The sequence below is a fragment of the Bombyx mori genome, chromosome 7 (assembly GCF_030269925.1).
Source record: "Bombyx mori chromosome 7, ASM3026992v2".
Taxonomy (NCBI): domain Eukaryota; kingdom Metazoa; phylum Arthropoda; class Insecta; order Lepidoptera; family Bombycidae; genus Bombyx; species Bombyx mori.
Genome location: NC_085113.1, coordinates 841,861 through 862,812, shown reverse-complemented (window position 1 = coordinate 862,812; position 20,952 = coordinate 841,861). Strand labels below are relative to the sequence as shown.

At 37.4% G+C, this 20,952-nt stretch overlaps 2 protein-coding genes and 1 long non-coding RNA gene across 3 annotated transcripts; 2 read left to right on the top strand and 1 right to left on the bottom strand.

Annotated features, from left to right (window-relative positions):
- Positions 1 to 1,849: 1,849 nt before the first annotated feature.
- On the top strand, positions 1,850 to 9,886 carry LOC101741050 (uncharacterized). The gene is made up of 8 exons (XM_004923222.5): positions 1,850 to 2,103; positions 2,702 to 2,827; positions 3,335 to 3,454; positions 4,941 to 5,104; positions 5,710 to 5,828; positions 6,842 to 6,959; positions 8,010 to 8,152; positions 9,756 to 9,886. The coding sequence occupies exons 1-8, from the start codon at positions 1,991 to 1,993 to the stop codon at positions 9,858 to 9,860; spliced, it is 1,008 nt and encodes a 335-aa protein (XP_004923279.2). The 5' UTR covers positions 1,850 to 1,990; the 3' UTR covers positions 9,861 to 9,886.
- Positions 9,887 to 11,296: 1,410 nt separating this feature from the next.
- On the bottom strand, positions 11,297 to 12,950 carry LOC101740907 (uncharacterized). Its single transcript, XR_005244890.2, has 3 exons — positions 12,710 to 12,950; positions 12,188 to 12,289; positions 11,297 to 11,475 (listed from the first exon to the last, which is right to left on the bottom strand). It is a non-coding gene; the product is annotated as an uncharacterized LOC101740907 (long non-coding RNA).
- A 2,598-nt stretch (positions 12,951 to 15,548) lies between these two features.
- On the top strand, positions 15,549 to 20,755 carry LOC101740767 (protein jagunal). The gene is made up of 4 exons (XM_004923221.4): positions 15,549 to 15,841; positions 17,878 to 18,019; positions 18,821 to 19,051; positions 19,630 to 20,755. The coding sequence occupies exons 1-4, from the start codon at positions 15,753 to 15,755 to the stop codon at positions 19,759 to 19,761; spliced, it is 594 nt and encodes a 197-aa protein (XP_004923278.1). The 5' UTR covers positions 15,549 to 15,752; the 3' UTR covers positions 19,762 to 20,755.
- Positions 20,756 to 20,952: the final 197 nt, after the last annotated feature.

The window sequence follows — 20,952 nt, the reverse complement described above, 5'->3', positions numbered from 1 at the left end:
ATCTATTGAACGCACCGAGTAATGTTAAGAGTGATGTGTAATGTTTTCGAGTAATATCACCTATCTGTAAAAGTGATGTCATATCATATTACATTGGGAAGTGATGTTTTGCGCAAGTCTAGGACATACCGAAACAACCCTGGGATATAATAGGAGCTGATATGTTCTTCTATAAAAATAATATATACTTAATGGTTGTAGATTATTTAACTAAATATGTGGAAATTATAAATATGGTGGATCAATCCACGCAAAGTCACATATTAGCATTAAAGCAGATGTTCGCGAGATGGGGTATTCCAACAAAGCTATGTACAGATGATGCATCACAGTTTAATAGTTACGAATTTCAAGAATTTGTGAAAGAATGGGGATTTCAGTTAGTTAAATCTAGTGCATATTATGCGAGGTCCAACGGTATGGTTGAACGGCACATTCAGATTGTTAAAAAAATGTTTAAAAAATGTGATTTTGATCAGAAAGATATTTATATGGCCTTGATGGAATATCGCAACACACCTATAGATTCAGAAATTAACATGTCTCCTAATGAGTTACTCTTAGGAAGACAAACAGTAACTTTGTTACCTACCAGATCTTCTTTGCAAGGTAAAAATAAATTAAAGAAAGTTAGGAATAGTTTGCAGAAAAAGCAAATTAAATACAAATATTATCATGATAGAAGAAATAATCAAAAAGGAATTGAGTTTACAGAGGGTCAAAATGTGTTTATAAGGGATAGTAAAAATAAAAATCTTAGGGGGAAAATAATACAAAAAAACAAACATAGAGCATACAATATTCTAACAGAGCAAGGACAAGTGATTAAAAGAAATAGATACAATATTTACAAAGGCTCTTCTAATAGACAAAGAGACTATAACAGTGGTGATATAGAAGATTCAATTGGTAGTAGTGGCATTGGCAGTGACAATGACAATATTGAGAGTGACAATGACAATATACAGTCTAATGACACTACTAGCAATAGGAAGTCAGTAACTTTGGAAAATGTAAATACTGACATAAGGCAAACAAGGTCTGGAAGGCAGGTAAAACAACCAAGTTGGCTAAAGGGTCAAGTCTTATATTAAGTTAGAATCTAAGTTAAATAAAACTTCAAATTGGTTACTTTGTAGGTTTATTTGAGTAAAGAAAGGGAGATGTCATGTGAAGATACCCGCACAAACCCGCGGTCAATTGAGGCCCTAAAAGAAAACATCCGCAGAGAAATGACAAGCATTTCAGCAGTGACGTGCCGCGCAGTCATCGACAATTTTAGACTTCGTTTGCAAGAGTGCCGTGATCGCAACGGATTACATTTAGGAGATGTTATTTTCAAAAAATAATTCCCGTTTTTTAAGCTTTTTATGTAAATAAAAATTTAATTCATAATGTAATTAGTTTTATTTTAATAATTTTTTTTTCATATCAAAGGACTTATGGGCCACCCTGTATAAGTTATTAGTGACACGTGTTTGAGAACTACGTATTTCAATACCAATGAACTGAAAGTTTAATTCTGCACGGCTTGCATGCGTTTATTCTGGTGGTAGGACATCTTGCGAGGCCGCGCGGATAGGTAGCACCACCCTGCCTGTTTCTGCCGTGAAGCAGTAATGCGTTTCGGTTTGAAGGGTAGGGCAGCCGTTGTAACTATACTGAAACCTTAGAACTTATATCTCAAGGTGGATGGCGCATTTACGTTGTAGATGTATATGGGCTCCAGTAACCACTTAACACCACGTGGGCTGTGAGCTCGTCCACCCATCTAAGCAATAAAAAATTCGCAGCGACCTATTACACTCAAACGCTCTCTTTAAAAATACCACGGAGGTTGAATAGCCAGTAATTGACGTTCCGTCATTGCGATTGCAATAAAGTTAGAGAAAAAAAAAACTATAAAACCATATAAATAAATTTAACAAAAAAAAATGTAACCATTCCGGCAATATTATTCAGTTTAGCTTATAAAAATTGGGGTGGAATAATGGAGGGCGGTGGGAGGCAGTCCCGTCTCCTCAGCAGGCTTCTCGGTAGACTCCGAGGTGACCATCACAAGTACAACTTGCTTGATAAACGATTTTCAGTTACATCTTCAGGGTAAGTACACTAGAAATACATACTAATGGATATTACGTAATTATAAAGTATCTCTGTAACATTTTAACGTCCAAAACGACTGAACCAATTTTGACAATATTCTGTATCGGTGTTAATAATTTGTGAAATAAATAATATGAGCTACCGTTTCATACGACGCGACAGTTGAGCTCGGTGCTCTGCTGTGCCATGTGGTTTTAGCTGAGGGTAGAAAGCCAGTCGAGAATATGTCACCAAACTATGTTTCACATGCGAACCTTGACTACCAAAAAAGAAACTGCCGTGGAACCCTGCATTACAGTCATTTTTCTCGAATACTAACAGACTAACGTGGCAGATTCTTTCGCGAAGCAGCTGCCCTTGAGTTTTTGGGTCTCCTCCGCAGGCGCTCGGGTAGCTGTTAGCAAATCCCACCATTCCTGGCTGAGCCCTTGCTCGTCCGCTCGTCCTGGTGAAAGGCCTCCGGGCCACCAGTAATTCTTTTTTCACAAAAAAACTAACGTGACGATCAAATTATAATGATCACGTCGGCGTCCGTCTGAAGGGCTTCAAAGGTACCAGTAGGTACTGTTGCAATAACTTAAATGCCAATTTTTAGTGTGAGCGAAAATATCGCCTGCGGTAGCATGACTACCGATGAAGAAGAAATAGATCCTGTAGGCAATGCTACTTCTAACGTCAATTCTGTTGATCCAGGACAATTCGCCACTAAAATAGACCAAAGGTAATAATAGTTTTTAACCTAAATAAATATTCGATATTTACAAGAACGGAGTGGTTATATAGGTATATGTAGATCTTTGAGTAATTGTTTGTTTTCTTTTACTTACTATGATTTATTCTTCAATTTGATGGACCGAATTTATAATTATGATAATAACTATGTCTACGCGCAGTCTGAGTTAGGTACCTTTTTAAAACAAGAAGTTATTAACTTATTATAGTACCTATAATGTTGTTATGTTTGTAAAAATCTAACCAGCTGTTCTAATCAATTGAATAGATGTTTGATTGAATGTTCTTTAGGAAATTTTCTACCTGATAATAAAAGTGGGGGGGCCGAACCTTTACCGAACTCTTCGCTGTCTAGATCAAATCGCTATGCGCATTTTCATTTTAACTTAAATTAATAGGTATTTTAGGCCAATCGCTTATATCCTTTAGGTTGTAAGTTACTTAATCATGTAGCATATTTTGCTAAAATCCTATGAACATTATTTTCATCCTGAAGGTATGGCGGACAATACCTTACTCCAGATCAGCTGCCGGAATTCTGCGCTCAGCTTCATCATTTAGTGGAAGTAATCAGGAACATCCAGTCTTATGCGAAGGTCACTGGAGAATACCCCAGGTGAAATGCGAATTCTGCTTGAAAATACGATTGGTGCTTTCTGGTATTGGAGAGTTAAAAAACCAGCATGGGCAGCTGTATTTTTTGAAACAAAAATCTATATTTTTAAAGATACATAAGTTAGTTTTTTTTTTTGATAATTATTATGTCTTGGCATACCACCTATTTCCTGTTTGGTGTCAACAAATATCTTCCATTAGCTATGTTACCTATCGAAATTGTGGACTATATTTAAAAAACACGCCATTAAGAACAGCCTCTTGCTATTTTTAGGCTATTAGGTTTTTTTTTTGGTTTTTTTTATTGCTTAGATGGATGGACAAGCTCACAGCCCACCTGGTGTTAAGTGGTTACTGGAGCCCATAGACATTCACAACGTAAATGCGCCATCCACCTTGAGATACAAGTTCTAAGGTCTCAAGTATAGTTACAACGGCTGCCCCACCCTTCAAACCAAAACGCATTACTGCTTCACGGCAGAAATAGGCAAGGTGGTGGTACTCACCTGTGCAGACTCACAAGAGGTCCTACCACCAGTAGTTACGCTAATTATAATTTTGCGGGTTTGATTTTTATTTCACGATGTTATTCCTTCATCGTGGAAGTCAATCGTGAACATTTCTTGAGTACGTATTTCATTAGAAAAATTGGTACCCGCCTGAGATTCGAACACCGGTGCATCGCTCAACACGAATGCATCGGACGTCTTATCCGTTAAGCCGAATTTACATTACGAAATTAGTGGCGTGAAATTAATTTCGTGACATTCGTTTTACCAACAGTTTCACGTGTAATTTAATACTTTCGTAATGCATGCATTAATTTCATGCATGCAAATTAGTTTCGTGCCCTGCGCGATTTTTTGGTGAAATTAGTGTCATGCAACTAATTTCATAGTGTAGACGCGACGTGAAACTAATGTCGCGAAAGGGCCTGCGCTGTGCGGACGTGTGTATTGTTAGTTCGGACGCGCTTCAAGCGTTGAAAATGGCAAACCAACGATGGAGTACAGAAAAAAATATAGATCTTATTAATGAATATCAATGACAAGGGTCCCGAAACACCTACAGTAAAAAATCAAAATTATCTTCACTCATTCGAAAATAGTTTTTATAACTCTCAGGATCTTCATCTGCTAATTCAGAGACTAACTTCATTGCACCTAAATGCCTTCTTGTTGACCATCCTTGAATCTACCAACTTTTTTTTTCTTGATAGTCTTTTTTTAAGTTTATAGGTATATAAGCATTTCTTTAGCTACATTGAATATAGCAAATTATAGCTTTGATGCTGAAGGCGCCATGGTTACTGCGATACTGTGGAGTTCGCGACGCTAATTTTTTAACGAAATTACTTTCGCATATATCGAAACTACTTTCGTGAAACTGAGCTCAACATGCATGACACTAATTTCGTAATGTAAACTAGGCATTAGGCCACGACGACTTAGCGACGCCACGAGGTAAATAATTAAATAAACTCGTAGCGAGCTAGAACGTCGGTTAGAGCAAGAGGCCCGAGAAGTGGCTTCACTGGCCGCGGAAGCACGGAACGCACGGGACGTCGTATCGCGCACGCGGACACAAAGGAAAGCTGTGCGCGCACAGAAGAAGCAAGTTCTTGCTCAACTCAATAACTTGCGGGAGACAGGTGTGCTGCTCTTGTTTTCCTTTTATCGTATTCTTTTGCGACGGCCACCGCAAATTTACCTGTTGTGGATTAGCGAAGATCGGCAGACGAGATCTGACTCGACTGAATTATGAAATTACCCATATAGATGCATTAGAGCCTGAATTCTGCGATCTACAGACATAAGATCAACGTCACAATTGCATTTGATTTCGACTGTCCCGCCTACTTCGCTTCAAAATATGGCACTTGAGGATACGACTCGTGTAGAGTTAGAATATGCAGTAGCATTATTCCGTCTAGTCTTTTGTACGGGAACCTCCATATTGATAATATGGCGCCGCATTCTGCAGTGTTTCGTGGACCGAGATCAGATAGACTGATCCAAACGTTGTAAATACCGTCACTGTTTTATAGATTGTCTTCATTTGTTGATGTAAAGGAAACTGGTTTGTTTTCCTTTTCAAAATAAAGCATGTCCTGATCAATTTTAGAACTCTTCAGACACAGCGATCGACTTTAGGTCTTAAAATCGAAAACGGAGATTTTCTCACCTGTGTCTGTGTGTTCCACGAGCATGATCTCACGAAACAGCGTTGATTTAAAGGATTATATTATTTCCAAAGAGGTTCGTGAACTAGAAAGCACCGTTCGACTTTCGGACCGAAAGCTGTTCAAGAGTTGGGAGGCGCTCAAAGACTCCACAGATCCTACTGTCTTCGAACCATTGCTTGAGGAAATCAAGGTAGGGTAAAGCATACAAATATTTGCGACAAGTGGTCGGTACTCGTAATTTTACACAACAGGAATTGCTTAGAGATCAGCCGCACTTGTGAACATATATTCATTTTATCAAACATACATTTAGAACGTTTATCTACAGGTAGAAACGCGGCGGATTGACCACACGCACCATTTTAACGCATGACTGCTTCGCGCCAGATATTGATTAGATTGTGGTGTTTTTTTTCCCACCTTTGCTGATAGCCTTGAGAGGCTTGAAGTCGTCGTGGCCTAAGGGATAAGACGTCCGGTGCATTCGTGTTGAGCGATGCACCGGTGTTCGAATCTCAGGTGGGTACCAATTTTTCTAATGAAATACGTACTCGACAAATGTTCACGATTGACTTCCACGGTGAAGGAATAACATCGTGTAATAAAAATGAAACCCACAAAATTATAATTTGCGTAATTACTGGTGGTAGGACCTCTTGTGAGTCCGTGCGGGTAGGTACCACCGCCCGGCCTATTTCTACCGTGAAGCAGTAATGCATTTCGGTTTGAAGGGTGGGGCAGCCGTTGTAACTATACTTGAGACCTTAGAACTTATATCTCAAGGTGGGTGGCGCATTTACGTCGTAGATGTCTATGGGCTCCAGTAACCACTTAACACCAGGTGGGCTGTGAGCTCGTCCACCAATCTAGCAATAATAAAAAAAAAGGCTACTTCAAGCAAGAGCAGTGCTTCGCAGAATCTACCACCGGATCGGAAACGCGACCCACTGAGAAGATCCGGCGAGAAACTCAATAGGCTGTGTTTATAGGTTAATTTACTCGTCGAGCCCTTCGTCGCAAGCGGCGGGTTCGGCGAGGACGGTGACCTTTGCTTGAGGTACCTAAAAGCACCGTTAATGGATCGGAGGATCCGTAATGACGTGAGGTATTTACGCGTGCGGGTTCATAATACGCCCAGTATTATGACTACCAGCATGATACCAGTATAATTTTTAGTGGTTGTTGTTTATTCTTTGCACACAGAACAGGCAGACCGCGCTCGACTGTCTTGTGCGTTTGATTGAGTCTCGTCGTTCGAAGCTCGCCAGGATTCCCATACCGTTGCACTCCCTACCACCGCTCGAACCTCGTGACAATGACGGTAAACGTATACGTAAAATGACTTTTTTTGTTTTAATTGTTGTAGATGGATAAACGATCTCAGGGTCTACCTGCACTTCAGTTGTGTTAACCCAATTTGAATCCGATATTTTCATATGTTCAAGATCAATTTCTAAGTCATATATTCAAGACTAAGCAACTTAAATTACAATATGTCGATCGAGATTAAAGATTTAATTTTAATATTATTTCAGCTTAATATTATATGTTACTTTGGTACTAACTAATAATTCGGTCGGATAGGAATATTGATTTTGGTATATCCAGCAGCTTATCAAGGGCTGCAGGTACACGACCTGCCTTTAGCGGTTCTGACAACATTCCCTTAACTTATCCGTTCTAGTAGTAAACTCTCAATTACTTACTCCTTCTTTTTTTGCTTATATGGGTGGACGAGCTCACGGCCCAACTGGTTTTGAGTGGTTACCGGAGCCCATAGACATCTACAACGTAAATGCCGCTACCCACCTTGAGACATGAGTTCTAAGGTCTCAGTTGTAACAGAACAACGGCTGCCCCGCCCTTTAAGCCTGGGGTGGTGGTACCTACCCGGCTAAGTGATCCTTGATTACAAACTCCTACCACTACGTCTTCTATTGCAAACTCCTGCTATCACCAATACTTACAAAGGTTTGAACTGCGACGACATTGACGTTTGTTTGTGTTGACTTATCTATATATTAAATACGTGAAGCAAAAACTTTGTATCCCTTTTTACGAAAATTGCGCGGACGGAGGAGTATGAAATTTTCCACACTTATAGAGAGTATAGAGAAGAAGTGCACAATGCTAATATTTTTTTAAAATAATGCATAAAAGATACAATAAATCAATAAAGAAAACATTACACACACTACATACCGTGTATTTGACGCACACACGCATGCATACTATTTATTGTCAAACTTTTGTTCTTGACGTCTGCTGTCAAATTGAAAATAGAATATGGTTTGTCTTCATTAATATTTTTTTATAGTGTAGCCTAGCCAAATTAGTATTTAGAAACAATAGATGCGATCTATATGAACAGATTCATGCACAACATACGGTCGCAAGCGCCACGACAGCGGCACTAGAAAATCGAACTACAAGAGAAGGAGAAAGGAGAATAACAGAGAACCGAGATCCGTTCCACTGTCGAGCGAAACCAGTCGGCATGGACCTATGCCTCAGGTGAGACTTAGATATGCCTATATCAACTTTTTTTTTTCCTACCTATGCTGATAGCCACGGGGCTTAAACCGGATATTATCACCAATAGGGAACAGACCACGGACCGTCCTCATTGCGGGAGCCACTCCCTCTGCGATGGCCTGAGGTTTTCGTAATAATATAAATGATAGTTTAAAAAAACTAACAAAATACGCTTTTATAGAAAATCCAACAATAAAATCATTTTTCTTACACTATTATTAATTCAAATTTATTAAAATTTATTTTCTATTTTTTTGTTGGATTTTCTATAAAAGCGTATTTTGTTAATTTTTTTTAAACTATTATTTATTTTTAATTTTTTAGTTCAATTTAAATTAAAAAAAAAAAACAATTTTTTTCTGAAATATTGAATTGTCATCGGTCCTTAATAAGTATACCAAATTTCGAGTTAATCCGACGTTTTGAAGGGGGTCAAAATCATGTTCAAAGATTCCGTTACATACTAACATACTAACAGACATAGGTACGTCTGAAGCTAATAAAAGCGTATTAATAAACAGTAAAAATTCGACCGGGAGAACGAAGGTCCATCATGGCAGCAGTGATATACTTTCGTAAAATGGTTATAGAATGTATGTACTTGCTATTACATATTTAAAGTCTACAACAAATTGGATCAACAATAAAAAAAATTGAGTTCCACAGATAGGTTAATATAGTTATCGTAAGAACAGTCAGTAAGTATCTACAATCGGCATCATTGCGCCACTTTGAGAAGGCGGCAAGACATGAGAACCCTCTTGTCGTGGCTGCTGGAAACTACATACCCGATCCTGTAGACCGAATGGTAAACAATCGACGTCGCCCAAAACACGTCATTACGGATCCTCCCGATCCATTAACGGTGTTTTTAAAAACCACAAGCACTGGTCACCGTCCTCGTCGAACCCGTCGCTTGCGACGAAGGGCTCCACGAGTAAATTAACCCACAGACACAGCCCACTGAGTATCTAGCCGGATCTTCTCAGTGGGTCGCGTTTCCGATCCGGTGGCAGAATCTGCGAAGCACTGCTCTTGCTAGGGTCAGTGCTAGTATCACTCCGGTTTGAGCCCCGTGAGCTCACCTACTAGTTAAGGTTACGCTAAAATAGCCTCTCAAGCTTAGGTAGGAAAGAAAAATCGTGATTTAGTTCTTCCCCTTTCCCCTAACCTGGCAGATGCGTCGATCAGTTTCATCGCAGTCTCGTAGTGGACTGCTGAAGCGGCCTAGTTATACTTTCTTCTTCTCTGTCATTTGCTCTCTTGGCAGAGTGGTCGTGGTCATCAGTCCGAGCGGTGGTGCTCTTCACAAGACGTCACCATTCCTAGCATACCGCGGCCTTTCGTGTGCACTCGTTATGTGGTCACTCGATATAATTATACCTACGATAGTACTAATATAAATAGGCATATTGGAGATACGGTTGAAATCTTAGCAGGCAACTATATCACCTACTAGCTAATGTTACGCTGAAATAGCCTCCCAAGGCTCTCAGATTAGGTAAAAAAAAAAAAAAAGGTAGGAAAAAAAAATGTCACCAGAAACTAAGTTTCACATTGAGGTTTGGGGTCTGTTTGGCAGGTGACGCTGTTGATCCAGGGCGCGGAGAGCTCGGCAGGTCGCACTGCCGCCGAGCTGTCGACAGCCGGCAGCGTTAGGGATATACTGTTCTTCACAACGACATAATTAAAATAAACGAGTCATGCATTAAACTTTTATTACTTTGTAGTTTGATAACTTTGAAAGCGTAATTTAGTAAACATAAAATTTCTTAGAGTAGGTAAATTTTTTTTGTTAACAGCCAGAACAAGGTTTTTTTTTGGGTGGACGATTTCACAGCCCACCTAGTGTAAAGTGGTTACTGGATACCATACAACATCTATAACGTAAATGCGCTACCCACCTTGAGATGTAAGTTCTAAGGTCTCAAGTATAGTTACAACGGCTGCCCCACCCTTCAAACCGAAACGCATTACTGCTTCACGGCAGAAATAGGCTGGGCGGTGGTATATACCCGTGCGGACTCACAAGAGGTTTTACCACCAGTAATTACGCAAATTATAATTTTGCGGGTTTGATTTTTATTACACGATGTTATTCCTTCACCGTGGAAGTCAATCGTGAACATTCGTTAAGTAAGTATTTCATTAGAAAAATTGGTATCCGCCTGCAAGATTCGAACACCGTTGCATCGCTACATACGAATGCACCGGACGTCTTATCCTTTAGGCCACGACGACTTCAAAATGAATGTTACGTAAGAACCTAACCGCGATATTAATATTTCGAAAAGCATTTATGATCATATGATTTTGACACGAATCCTACACTGCAACGTCGGTGCTTTTTGAGCCGACGTTAACTATAGTCCATTACAAAACTAAAGACTTTGTGATCAAAGGGAAGTCAATATACTTTGACAGTTTTATTCATGTTTCGTCCGTTTATTTGTTTTTTTTTTTTAAGAAAGGATTACAGTTTGCCTGGAGGCCTTTTCAGTTTCACCAGGACAGGTGGGCGAGCAAAGGCTCAGCTGGGAGGAGTGGGATTTGCTAACAGCTGCCCGAGCGCCTCCGAAGGAGACCTAATAGCTCAAGAGCAGCTGCTTCGCGAATGAATCTACTACCGGATCGGAATCGCGACCCGCTGAGAAGATCCGGCGAGAAACTCAGCGGACTGATGTTTGGATTCAGTTACATGACGAACTCTTAGTCGAGTTCGACGTGTACGGTTGCCGGGGTCCCTAAGCCCACTCCTAGTGTTATAAAAAGGAATGTGCAAGTTATCTTATAAATTATAAATAAATTTTAAAATAATGATGAGAACCTAATAAGCTACCGTGAATTTAATGTCATCGATCGTAACGACTAATTAATTTGTCGTCACAAACATACTTCGATCAACAATATTGATCGAAGCAGACATTTCATTTTATTCTTACTTTAAAAATGTCGTTACTGGGTAATAAAATGGTTAAAAAAATAAAAGGAATTATGTACATATCGCATGTAGACCTGATTTAACACCCAATTTTTTTTAAGTAGGTATTATAACAAAATGTATTAAATCAATTCTTAGGTCCGCCAAAAAAAAATCACATAAAGAAAGAAAACTACTTATCATATGGGTCCCATTTTATTTTATTTATTGAATTTTACTATGCAATTTGACAAATTTAAAACAAGTTCATTTTACCCTAATTAGTTTCTGCTTAAAATTATTTAGCTGCAGATTTGACAGCGGCGTCCTTCACCGTGGCAACCGTTTGAGACGCGCTCGTACTCGCTGAAGTAGCTTTATCCTGAAATCATGTACAATGTGTAATTATTTTTGAATTTATTAATGTCGATTGTCGACTGAACGTTTGCTTTGACATTACACACGATTCCCGCCATAACCTGTTTTTTAAGGGATTTTATGACCTGGTAACTAATACCTTTAGGTCAAGTCTAACTTTAATTTATATTCTTATTTTTATGAAAAATGATAATATGAAGTGAAATGAAATGAAATGAGATGATATGGGATGAAACATAATCTCAGTATAATGGTGGACATCTACTGAGATTTTTTCAGTGGACTTTTTGGAGGATCCCGAGAAGTTACGTCGAGTGGCTTTGTTTCATTTTCCCACATTTGTGCAATTGCACAGTTATTAAACAGTTAATAAACCACCGTTATTACGCATTTAAACCTGAAGAAACACTAATTAGACAAAATAAAATAAATCAAACAACTTCACCTCTCGCGTTCCCGCCAAAAAGTCTCATAACCTGTTTTGATTTTAACTGTGGTAAAAAAATATGGAAATATGATCGATGTTACCAGTATTTTTTTCATACAACGGAGTTTACAATGTAAGCTACACTTTTTTTTATTTTTGTTTTATTGCTTAGATGGGTGGACGAACTCACAGCCCACCTGGTCTTAAGTAATTACTGGAGCTCATAGACATCTACGTAAATGCGCCACCCACCTTGAGATATAGTTTCTAAGGTCTTAAGTATACTTACGGATGCTACTCCGGCAGCTCTTGCGGCCCCCTCTGTAACTGTCACGGGTGGTGTTGTTTCATCCTTCTTAGTTTCTTCGGCAACGGGTTTGGAATGGATTAGCTAAATAGTCAAATTAATGTATTAAATTTATCCAACAGCTACAGAGGTTTCTAATTGTAAGCAGGTCTAATTATTATTCTATCTAATTATTATTTGATCAAAGCATAGAGAGTATTCAATAAACCAAATAAACATGAGATTAGCAACATAAAGACGAAACTTAGCGGCCTATCTAACTTTTGTTTTATAATTTGGATGTAAGAGTCGTTTGCAAAATCTAGTGCTGGAGATTTTTGCCCTTCCCTGAGATCGCGGGCGGGAAATTACATAATAGTAACTTCTCGGCTTAAAGAACGGATCCCATGCACGTTTCAAATCTATGCTTACTACAAAAATATAAATTAATTAATTCAGTCTTAGTATTATTTACTTATTTAGTTTTAGCATTATTTACTTAAAATGGAAGTTTAAAGTTATTACCTCAATAGCCACGAAAGCTAGAACACCGAAAAAAATCAACAGTTTCATTTTTAAGTACTTTCGAGACAGATTAAAAAATTTCACGGATCACTCGTCTTATTTATAATCGCCCTAACGTTCGTGATGGCGGAAGCAAAATAAAATTGGTTCTTTTAATTAGTGTTTATAAAACACAGCACGAACAATTAAAAAATCTTTTTTCTTTTATGTTGATTGTTTTGAAATTATCGATATGACGATGACTAATTGGTTATGCGTTGCGAATTGACGGAAATCAACGATACTTTATGAGAGTAGGCACATTTCAATTTATAATTAATATCACGTGTATTAATAACGGTGTTTCCCGAGCGCTATGACATGTCCTTCTTTAAAAGAGGCTTGTGGAGAGTATTAAGCGGTAGGCAGCGGCTTGGCTCTGCCCCTGGCATTGCTGAAGTCCATGGGCGACGGTAACCACGCACCATCAGGTGGGCCGTATGCTCGTCTGCCTACAAGGGCAATAAAAAAAAATAACTCTTGGCGTGTAGCGTAACATAATTATATACTCTCTTCTTGAGTTGTACAGCTGGATTATTTAAAGAAGGAACCCTTGAATTTCGTGTAGTGGCCCTGTTTAGATGAAATTATTGTCGAACTTCAGGGTGTCGTGAAAAATGCCGTTCCATTATCTACATACTACTTATAATGAGTGAGTGTTGGGGGTATTATTATACCCTAGACGCGTCCTTACGGATCCATCAGATCCAATAACTCCTGCATTAGACGCCTTCAGCTCTAACACTAGGAGCAGGCTTAGGGATTCTGATAATCGTACTCGTCGAACTCGGCAAAGAGTTCGACGTGCAACTTAATTTTCGCAGAGTTTCTCGTCGAAACCTCTCAGCGGGTCGCGATTCTGATCCGGTAGAAGATGCATTCATGAAGCAGCTGCTCTTGAGTTGTTAGTTCTCCTTCGGAGGCGCTCGGGCAGCTGTTAGCAAATTCAACCCCTCCTGGCTGAGCCTTTATTCGCCCACCTGTCCTGGTGAAACTGGAAAGGTCTCTAGGCCACCAGTAATCACACATTCAAAAAAAAAAACAACATGAATAAACGAATGAAACATGTATATGTATAAAACTGTCAAGGTACATTGACTTTCCTTCGGTCACAAAGTCTTTAGTTGAGCCGAGGGTCGTGGATTCGTTCCCACATTGAGCAAACATTCATGTGATGAACAGGTTTCTTTGCCTGGATGTTTATTTTCTATATATGTATATATAAACGTATATGAGTATGTTTGTCGGTCTCTAGTGCCCATAATACGGAATTCTAAATTGGAGCCGGTTGACCGTGCGTGATTTGTTCTCAGTATATAAAAAAATGTCTCGAGTTGGGTGGCGACATTTCAAGTTTTGATGTAGTGCGGAGTTACAAGTCGTCTTCCCACTAGTAATTATGGATGAATTCAGCGTTAAGCCTAAAGGCTAAGACCTATAGGCTAAGGCCTAAAGGATAAGACAGCCGGTGCATTCGTATATAGCAGCCTTTCCCAAAGTGGGCGATAACGCCCCCTTGTGGGCGCTGCAGGCCTAAAGGGGGGCGGTAAGAGACCCAGAAAAAAATAGGGGCGCTGTGTAGAGGCTTTGGTGGCGATTTGTAATTTCATCTAGGAGGACTCTTAAACACCGACTGAGCTCTCCCTATAGTGGTTTTTAAGTTCGTGAAAAAAGGGGGCGCTACAAAATAAATTATTCTCAAAGTGGGCAGTAGATGAAATAAGTTTGGGAGCCCCTGGTATATAGCGATGCAACGGTGTTCGAATCCCGCAAGCGGGTACCAATTTTTCTAATGAAATACGTACTTAACAATTTTATTGTTCACGATTGACTTCCAAGGTGAAGGTATAACATCGTGTAATAAAAATCAAACCCGCAAAATTATAATTTGCGTAATTACTGGTAGTAGGACCTCATGTGAGTCCGCACGGGTAGGTACCACCGCCCCGCCTACTACATATACTGAGACCTTATAACTTATATCTCAAGGTGTGTGGCGCATTTACGTTGTAGATGTCTATGGGTTCCAGTAACCACTTAACACCAACCACTTAATAGATGAATAACTTGCAATTTAGTAGGTAGATATATCTACATTTTCAGAAAATAGTGCTGAAGTCGTTCGTAGATACATATTGAATATTGTGTGTTGGCATTGATCTTTTTCTAATGTGTAATATACCTACATATCCAAAAGTAAGTAATATACTATTTCTATGGTGTATTTTAATACATAATATCTGAATATAGAGGACCAAATTTTTTCGTCCACCACGGTTTTTACTCACAGACTGGGTGCAACGCATTCACATCCGTTCAAGTGTAGCACCCTGTTAGGGAAGAATTTCCCAAAGGGATACGGTGAAAAGATACTCATCACTTTATTTCATAAGCTATATATATATAAATGTGATCCTAGGACAAATTTTGTGAACTCGCGTTTTAGGCCGAGCCTGCTTTATGACACACGAGTCTTCACGCATCTAGTGATTTTTATCATTTCCGGCATAAATGCTTTAGATTAAAAAACACGCTACACTTTTGAGTTAGCGTAACACCAATTACCTAAAAGCAAATAATACATATTATCTTTGTTTTTATGAACGATATCGAAATAAAGATGCCAAACACCGTAAAAAATATGTTTTAAACTAACATTCGATGAAATAAATAGCAATATTCTAAGTATACTTACTTAGAGTAAGTAACACTCTAAGTGTGTAAGCTTTTTTTAAAATTATTATGATTTAGAGTATAAAGTTAATTTTTTCTAGAGATTTTGCGTCTTAGGGAACGTTTTGACAATATTGAGAAATGACAACTTGGCACACGTTTTGACATTTCCTTTCTAGTTGACAGATTTCAACAAGATGGGTAGAAAAATCCGAAAATAAAAGCGAAATTAAAGAACCCTAGCCAGGATTACTTGAATGAGACGCAGTGTGTGGCTGCACTATACAACGGGATAGTTTTTTGTTGTTTTGTACTTATTTTTAGTCAGAAAATGGCTTCCCGCGGTGGTGTTATGGTGACGGGGACAAACGGGGCTGATTTTGAACATCGTGAAAAAGTAGCCATACAGTATCACATAAGGTGAGAATAACATAATATTCATGACTCAAATTAGAGCTGAAATCTTAACTAAACCATTACTTAAATTAAAATATAATGGTAATTGTTACTTTTAATTGGTAAGCAGTTCTTGTCAACTTATTTTTAGCTGAAAGCAGTCGATAGCGAATTATGGTTGCGCGCCAATTATTTGAATATGGAATTCATGGTCGAGGTTACAATGTGTTGATAAATAAATCTAAATACGTTGTACTTTTTTAAATTGTGTTCTACTGTCATACTGTCTACTGTCACTAAAGATTATAGTTCTCCAAAAATTCTGCAATTTCTGCTCTTCACTTATTGTACCGTACAATGGGGTAAATAGGGACAAAATCGACCTTCAGATTGAATTTTAAAATAGTTCCAATTAAATAGTCACTACTCAACCAAAGAAATAAGTTGAGTCTTGAACGTACCTAGGTGATAAAAACCGTTACATTATTTTAATTATTCATTTTAAAGAAATAATCGGTAAAATAATGGCCGTCCCAATTTACCCAGCGTCCGGGGTAAATTGACACGGTTAAGGGTTAAATTGGGATATTTGTAAGGGTTGTCAACTCGCAGTACTGCGATATATAGGTAGGTGCCATATAATTATTTATATAGACCGAAATCCATAATTTTACACAATCCATAATTTAAGCACAATACACAACATAGTGTAAATTAAGCTGGTTTCTATTCCGAAGCGATGTGACGTGAATGATAATCAACAATACAATGATCAAAAAAAGTATGTGCATGTTATATTTTAGAAAATTATTATTAAATTTTCTTAAAAATCACAACTCTGAAACAAAATCATAAAATAGAATAAAAAATAGAAAACAAAAGGACTGGAAATGCATTAATACAATTTTATTTAATCAACATTTTCAAAATGATCTTTGAGCAAGAGTAAGATATCAATCAGGTGAATAAGATAAAAAAACAGCTTTATCTGATTACTTAACAAAAATAAAAGAAATTCTTTCTAAGCTTAATAACTAAACTCAATTAATTCACTCACTCATAATTGGATATCTCGGATTTTTAATTAATGTTACATTTAAAATCTGAGGCCTGTTTTTATTTGTGTGTGTTCGTTGTGAATGTTAACAAAATCATGATTCGACGCGGGAATAGATTCTGAAATAACAAAAGTTTTGATTCGTTGAGTTCTTTTAACTTTTAATTTTTTTTATTGCTATAAAGAACATACGACCGGGCAGATATTACAAGGTAAATGTCGCGAAAAAAAGTAATTATATATATACTTTTCTTTTACCTATAATACTTACATAAACTAACTGATAAACACATTAACCTTCTTTACATCACGCAATTAAGTGATAGTATAGGCTAAAAAATATATTATAAGATATCAGTGACAACCCTAACAAGCCTTCCCTATTTTGTCTTTTGGCGTTCCAATTTTGTGTTTTCTCGTCCCTAATTTTTCCAGTCTCGTTCCAAATTACCCTACATACGTCCCAATTTTCCCCAAAAAGAAAGGAAAAAATATACATTTTTTATTTTGTCGAAATATTGTATTTAAAATAAAAATATTGCAACTTACCGTTTGTTGTGGTATTTCCAGGTGTATTAAAAACTTATATAAACTGTGATCTTATTGAAAAAACAACGATAATATTACTTTTTTTTAAAGTTCTTTAAGCTGTTTCAAAACGCACTTTTCAACCACTATTTTCAATTTAATTTGACGAATTTTTGGGACCAACTTAACTCATATTTAGTACTTCCATAGTTAACTTGGTTTTTCTTCTATACATTGATAAATATTAACATAAACAAAATTAGGTAGATTCCGTGCTACAGGTACTTTGAGAATCTTCCGCAGGTTTGTCCCAATTTACCCCAGGATCCCAATTTACCCCATGTCATGGTACCCATAGCAGATTCAGTAATATAAATTTTAAAAAAATTGTCACATGTACTAAAGGTCAATTTCAACAAATACTGTTGTTGAAGTAATAAATGATTATTGATAATTTGTATAAAAATATTTTCAGTGCACTTAACAAATCTCGCCTCAAGTACTGTGTGTTCTTCCACCACATACTGTTCCTCGGGATGATGGCAAAGCTCTCTGCAGATGTACTTGACAAACTTGACATATTTATACTTGAAGTTGAAGAGTTGCAAATTCCACCGGTATGTTGATTTATGCTTTAAACAGGTATATGCTTTCTATGGCTCACCTTGTGCTTAGTGGCTACAGAAGTCCATAGACTTCAGAAGGTGAATGTCTTTACCAACCTTTAGTAATAATTTTTTTATTTTTTTTATTGCTTAGATGGGTGGACGAGCTCACAGCCCACCTGGTATAAGTGGTTACTGGAGCCCATAGACATTTACAACGTAAATGCACCACCCACCTTGAGATATAAGTTCTAAGATCTCAGTATTGTTACAACGGCTGCCCTACCCTTCAAACCGAAACGCATTATTGCTTCACGGCAGAAATAGGCAGGGCGGTGGTACCTACCCGTGCGGACTCACAAGAAGTCCTACCACCAGTAATTACGCAAATTATAATTTTGCGGGTTTGATTTCTATTACACGATGTTATTCCTTCACCGTGGAAGTCAATCGTGAAAATTTGTTAAGTACGTATTTCATTAGAAAAATTGGTACCCGCCTGCGGGATTCGAATACCGTTGCATCGCTAGATACGAATGCACCGAACGTCTTATCCTTTAGGCCACGACGACTTCAAAATTAATTTAGTTGAAGCTTCAATTCTATTGTATAAGAGTTGTCTTACCCTTCAAACTGCAATGATAGACTGCTTTGCAGTGAAATAAACAGAATGGTGAACTTACCACCAGTAATTAAGCAACTCTATAAGGTTTTGTGCATTTGTTCCACATATTATTCCTTCATTATGCAAACGGTATGCAACAACAACATAGTGGTATCACAAAACACATTTGTTAAATTTAATTATTTCAGCCCCTCTGGTGGGAATACATCTGGTGCTTGTCGTTGCTACTCTCGTTTCTTGGTCTATCAGCAATCAAACGTAACAACATACGTCACCTCCGGCAGTATGTTTATGGCATAGTGGCATTAGGATTCTGTCCGTTATTGTACTGTGTATTGTACTACTGTGGGGATGTTTGGAGATATTTGTCACATGATGATGAAGATGATAGTTCTGAGGTGGATATAGAACTGTGGCAGGTGAGTTCTGAATACACAACCGCATGATGAAATTAAAAAGTAGTACCTATATTATTATTTTTTATTGCTTAGAGTGGATGAGCTCATGGTTCATCTGGTGTTAAGTAGTTACTAGAGTCCATAGACATCTACAATGTAAATGTCGCCATCTACCTTGAGATATGAGTTCTAAGGTCTCAGTATAGTACAACAGTTGCCTCACCCTTCAAACCGAAACCCATAGGAGGGTGGAGGTACCTACGCGTGCAGACTCACGAGATGTCCTACCTCTAGTTATTACGTAAATTATTATTTTACGGATTTTTATTACACTATGTTATTCCTTCACCATGAAAGTCAATGGTGAACATTTCTTAAGTATGTATTTCATTACAAAATTTGGTACTGCAGGATTTGAACACTAACGCTGCATTACCAAATATTAATGCATCAGACGTCTTATCCTTTAGGCCGTGACGATTGTTTTTGCTTATAATAATATTATACTCTTAAAAATAAACAAAAAAACTTCACATTAAGCTTATTTTTGTTGGATAACTCGCTCAGTAAGACTACAATAATCTTTTTTTATATTTCAGGGTTACCCCTATGGCCTATTATGGTATGCCTTCGTGCTATTAGCATCACAAGTACATTTTTTCCAACTGTACTTCTCGTTTAATTTACTAAAAGCTTGGCGAGCTCGAGGAGCCCTCAGGAAATCAGATTAGAACTGTATCTGGTTAAAGCAATATTGTTTGTGTCTAGCACACTGCCAGTGTAAAAGTGTTCTTATGTGGGGATTGAATTATTGTTTGTGATAGAACTTATATAATATTCACCATTCAACGATTGTTATAAAAATTAATTGAGACTTCGAACTTTATGTCTCGATGTGGGCGGTTGTATTATACTAACAGAGAAATAAAAATAAATTTACCTGGTTGTAAAAGGCCTAAATTTGAATTTTTTTAAAGAAACTAGTTAAGGTTTGATTAGTGATGAAGTAGTAGAAGCAATCTGTATCTGTTTTGTACAATTTAAGGAAAGTAAAATATATATAAAGTTAATAATAATATATAAAAAATTACAACAAAAATGTATTTTATGATATGTATCCAATGTTTGGTAACATTCAACGTAATGTTTTATCTGATTTCACGTATTATCATTTTAAGCCAGGTAATTATATGATCTGACCGTTATACATATTGATAGTGTTATTAATTAGAGATAGATAAAGTTGACTCAGCTTTCCTACACATTTGTTATAAATCGTTCGTTTGAATCGTAGGAATAGGAAGTGATTATCATTTGAAGACATGAGCGGATGAAGTGGTTAAGTACCATATTTAAGATTTTTGAGTTTTTACGTTGAATGAAGGTGCTGTGTGCCTATAACTAGACCTTAAAACTCTGGGCTTAAAGGATACTTTTAAAAGTTATGTATGAAGAAAAAGTAAAAATAACAAAAGTTTGTTGCCCTTTTTCTCCAAATTAACTAATTGTATCATATCCCCTCCATCCACTCATGTCTTCAGTTAAAGAACTCGACACAAACAATGATTCAAATCTCTCGCAGCGCGTTCGCCGTCCTGTAGAACTCCGAGTGAAAAGTTTTAATAATATAAAAGATGATTTTTATTTGTTAAGTTTTCTTTTGTAAAAACGTGACCCGAAACGAGTTTATAAATACTGTAATTAATATATTGTGTACTGTTTGTAGTGATGCGTTTTAATTTGAAATAATTTTAATATAATTATTTACGTTTTTTAATTTAAAAAAAAAACGCATATACGGCAAGCCGAAATGCAAATGACATCTTTGTTTTTAGTGCACAGATAACTCTGTGTTTTAGTGACACCCTCAGAATGTTAGGCCAACGTGTCACATGTTGACACAATGTGACCGTCACGACGTC

Coding starts and splice junctions, on each gene's coding strand:
- LOC101741050 (XM_004923222.5), top strand. CDS start 1,991: ATGGAGGGCGGTGGGAGGCAGTCCCGTCTCCTCAGCAGGCTTCTCGGT. Junction 5,829..6,841: donor CATTGCTTGAGGAAATCAAG/GTAGGGTAAAGC, acceptor CTTTGCACACAG/AACAGGCAGACCGCGCTCGA. Junction 8,153..9,755: donor GGCATGGACCTATGCCTCAG/GTGAGACTTAGA, acceptor TCTGTTTGGCAG/GTGACGCTGTTGATCCAGGG.
- LOC101740767 (XM_004923221.4), top strand. CDS start 15,753: ATGGCTTCCCGCGGTGGTGTTATGGTGACGGGGACAAACGGGGCTGAT. Junction 15,842..17,877: donor GCCATACAGTATCACATAAG/GTGAGAATAACA, acceptor AAATATTTTCAG/TGCACTTAACAAATCTCGCC. Junction 18,020..18,820: donor AAGAGTTGCAAATTCCACCG/GTATGTTGATTT, acceptor TAATTATTTCAG/CCCCTCTGGTGGGAATACAT.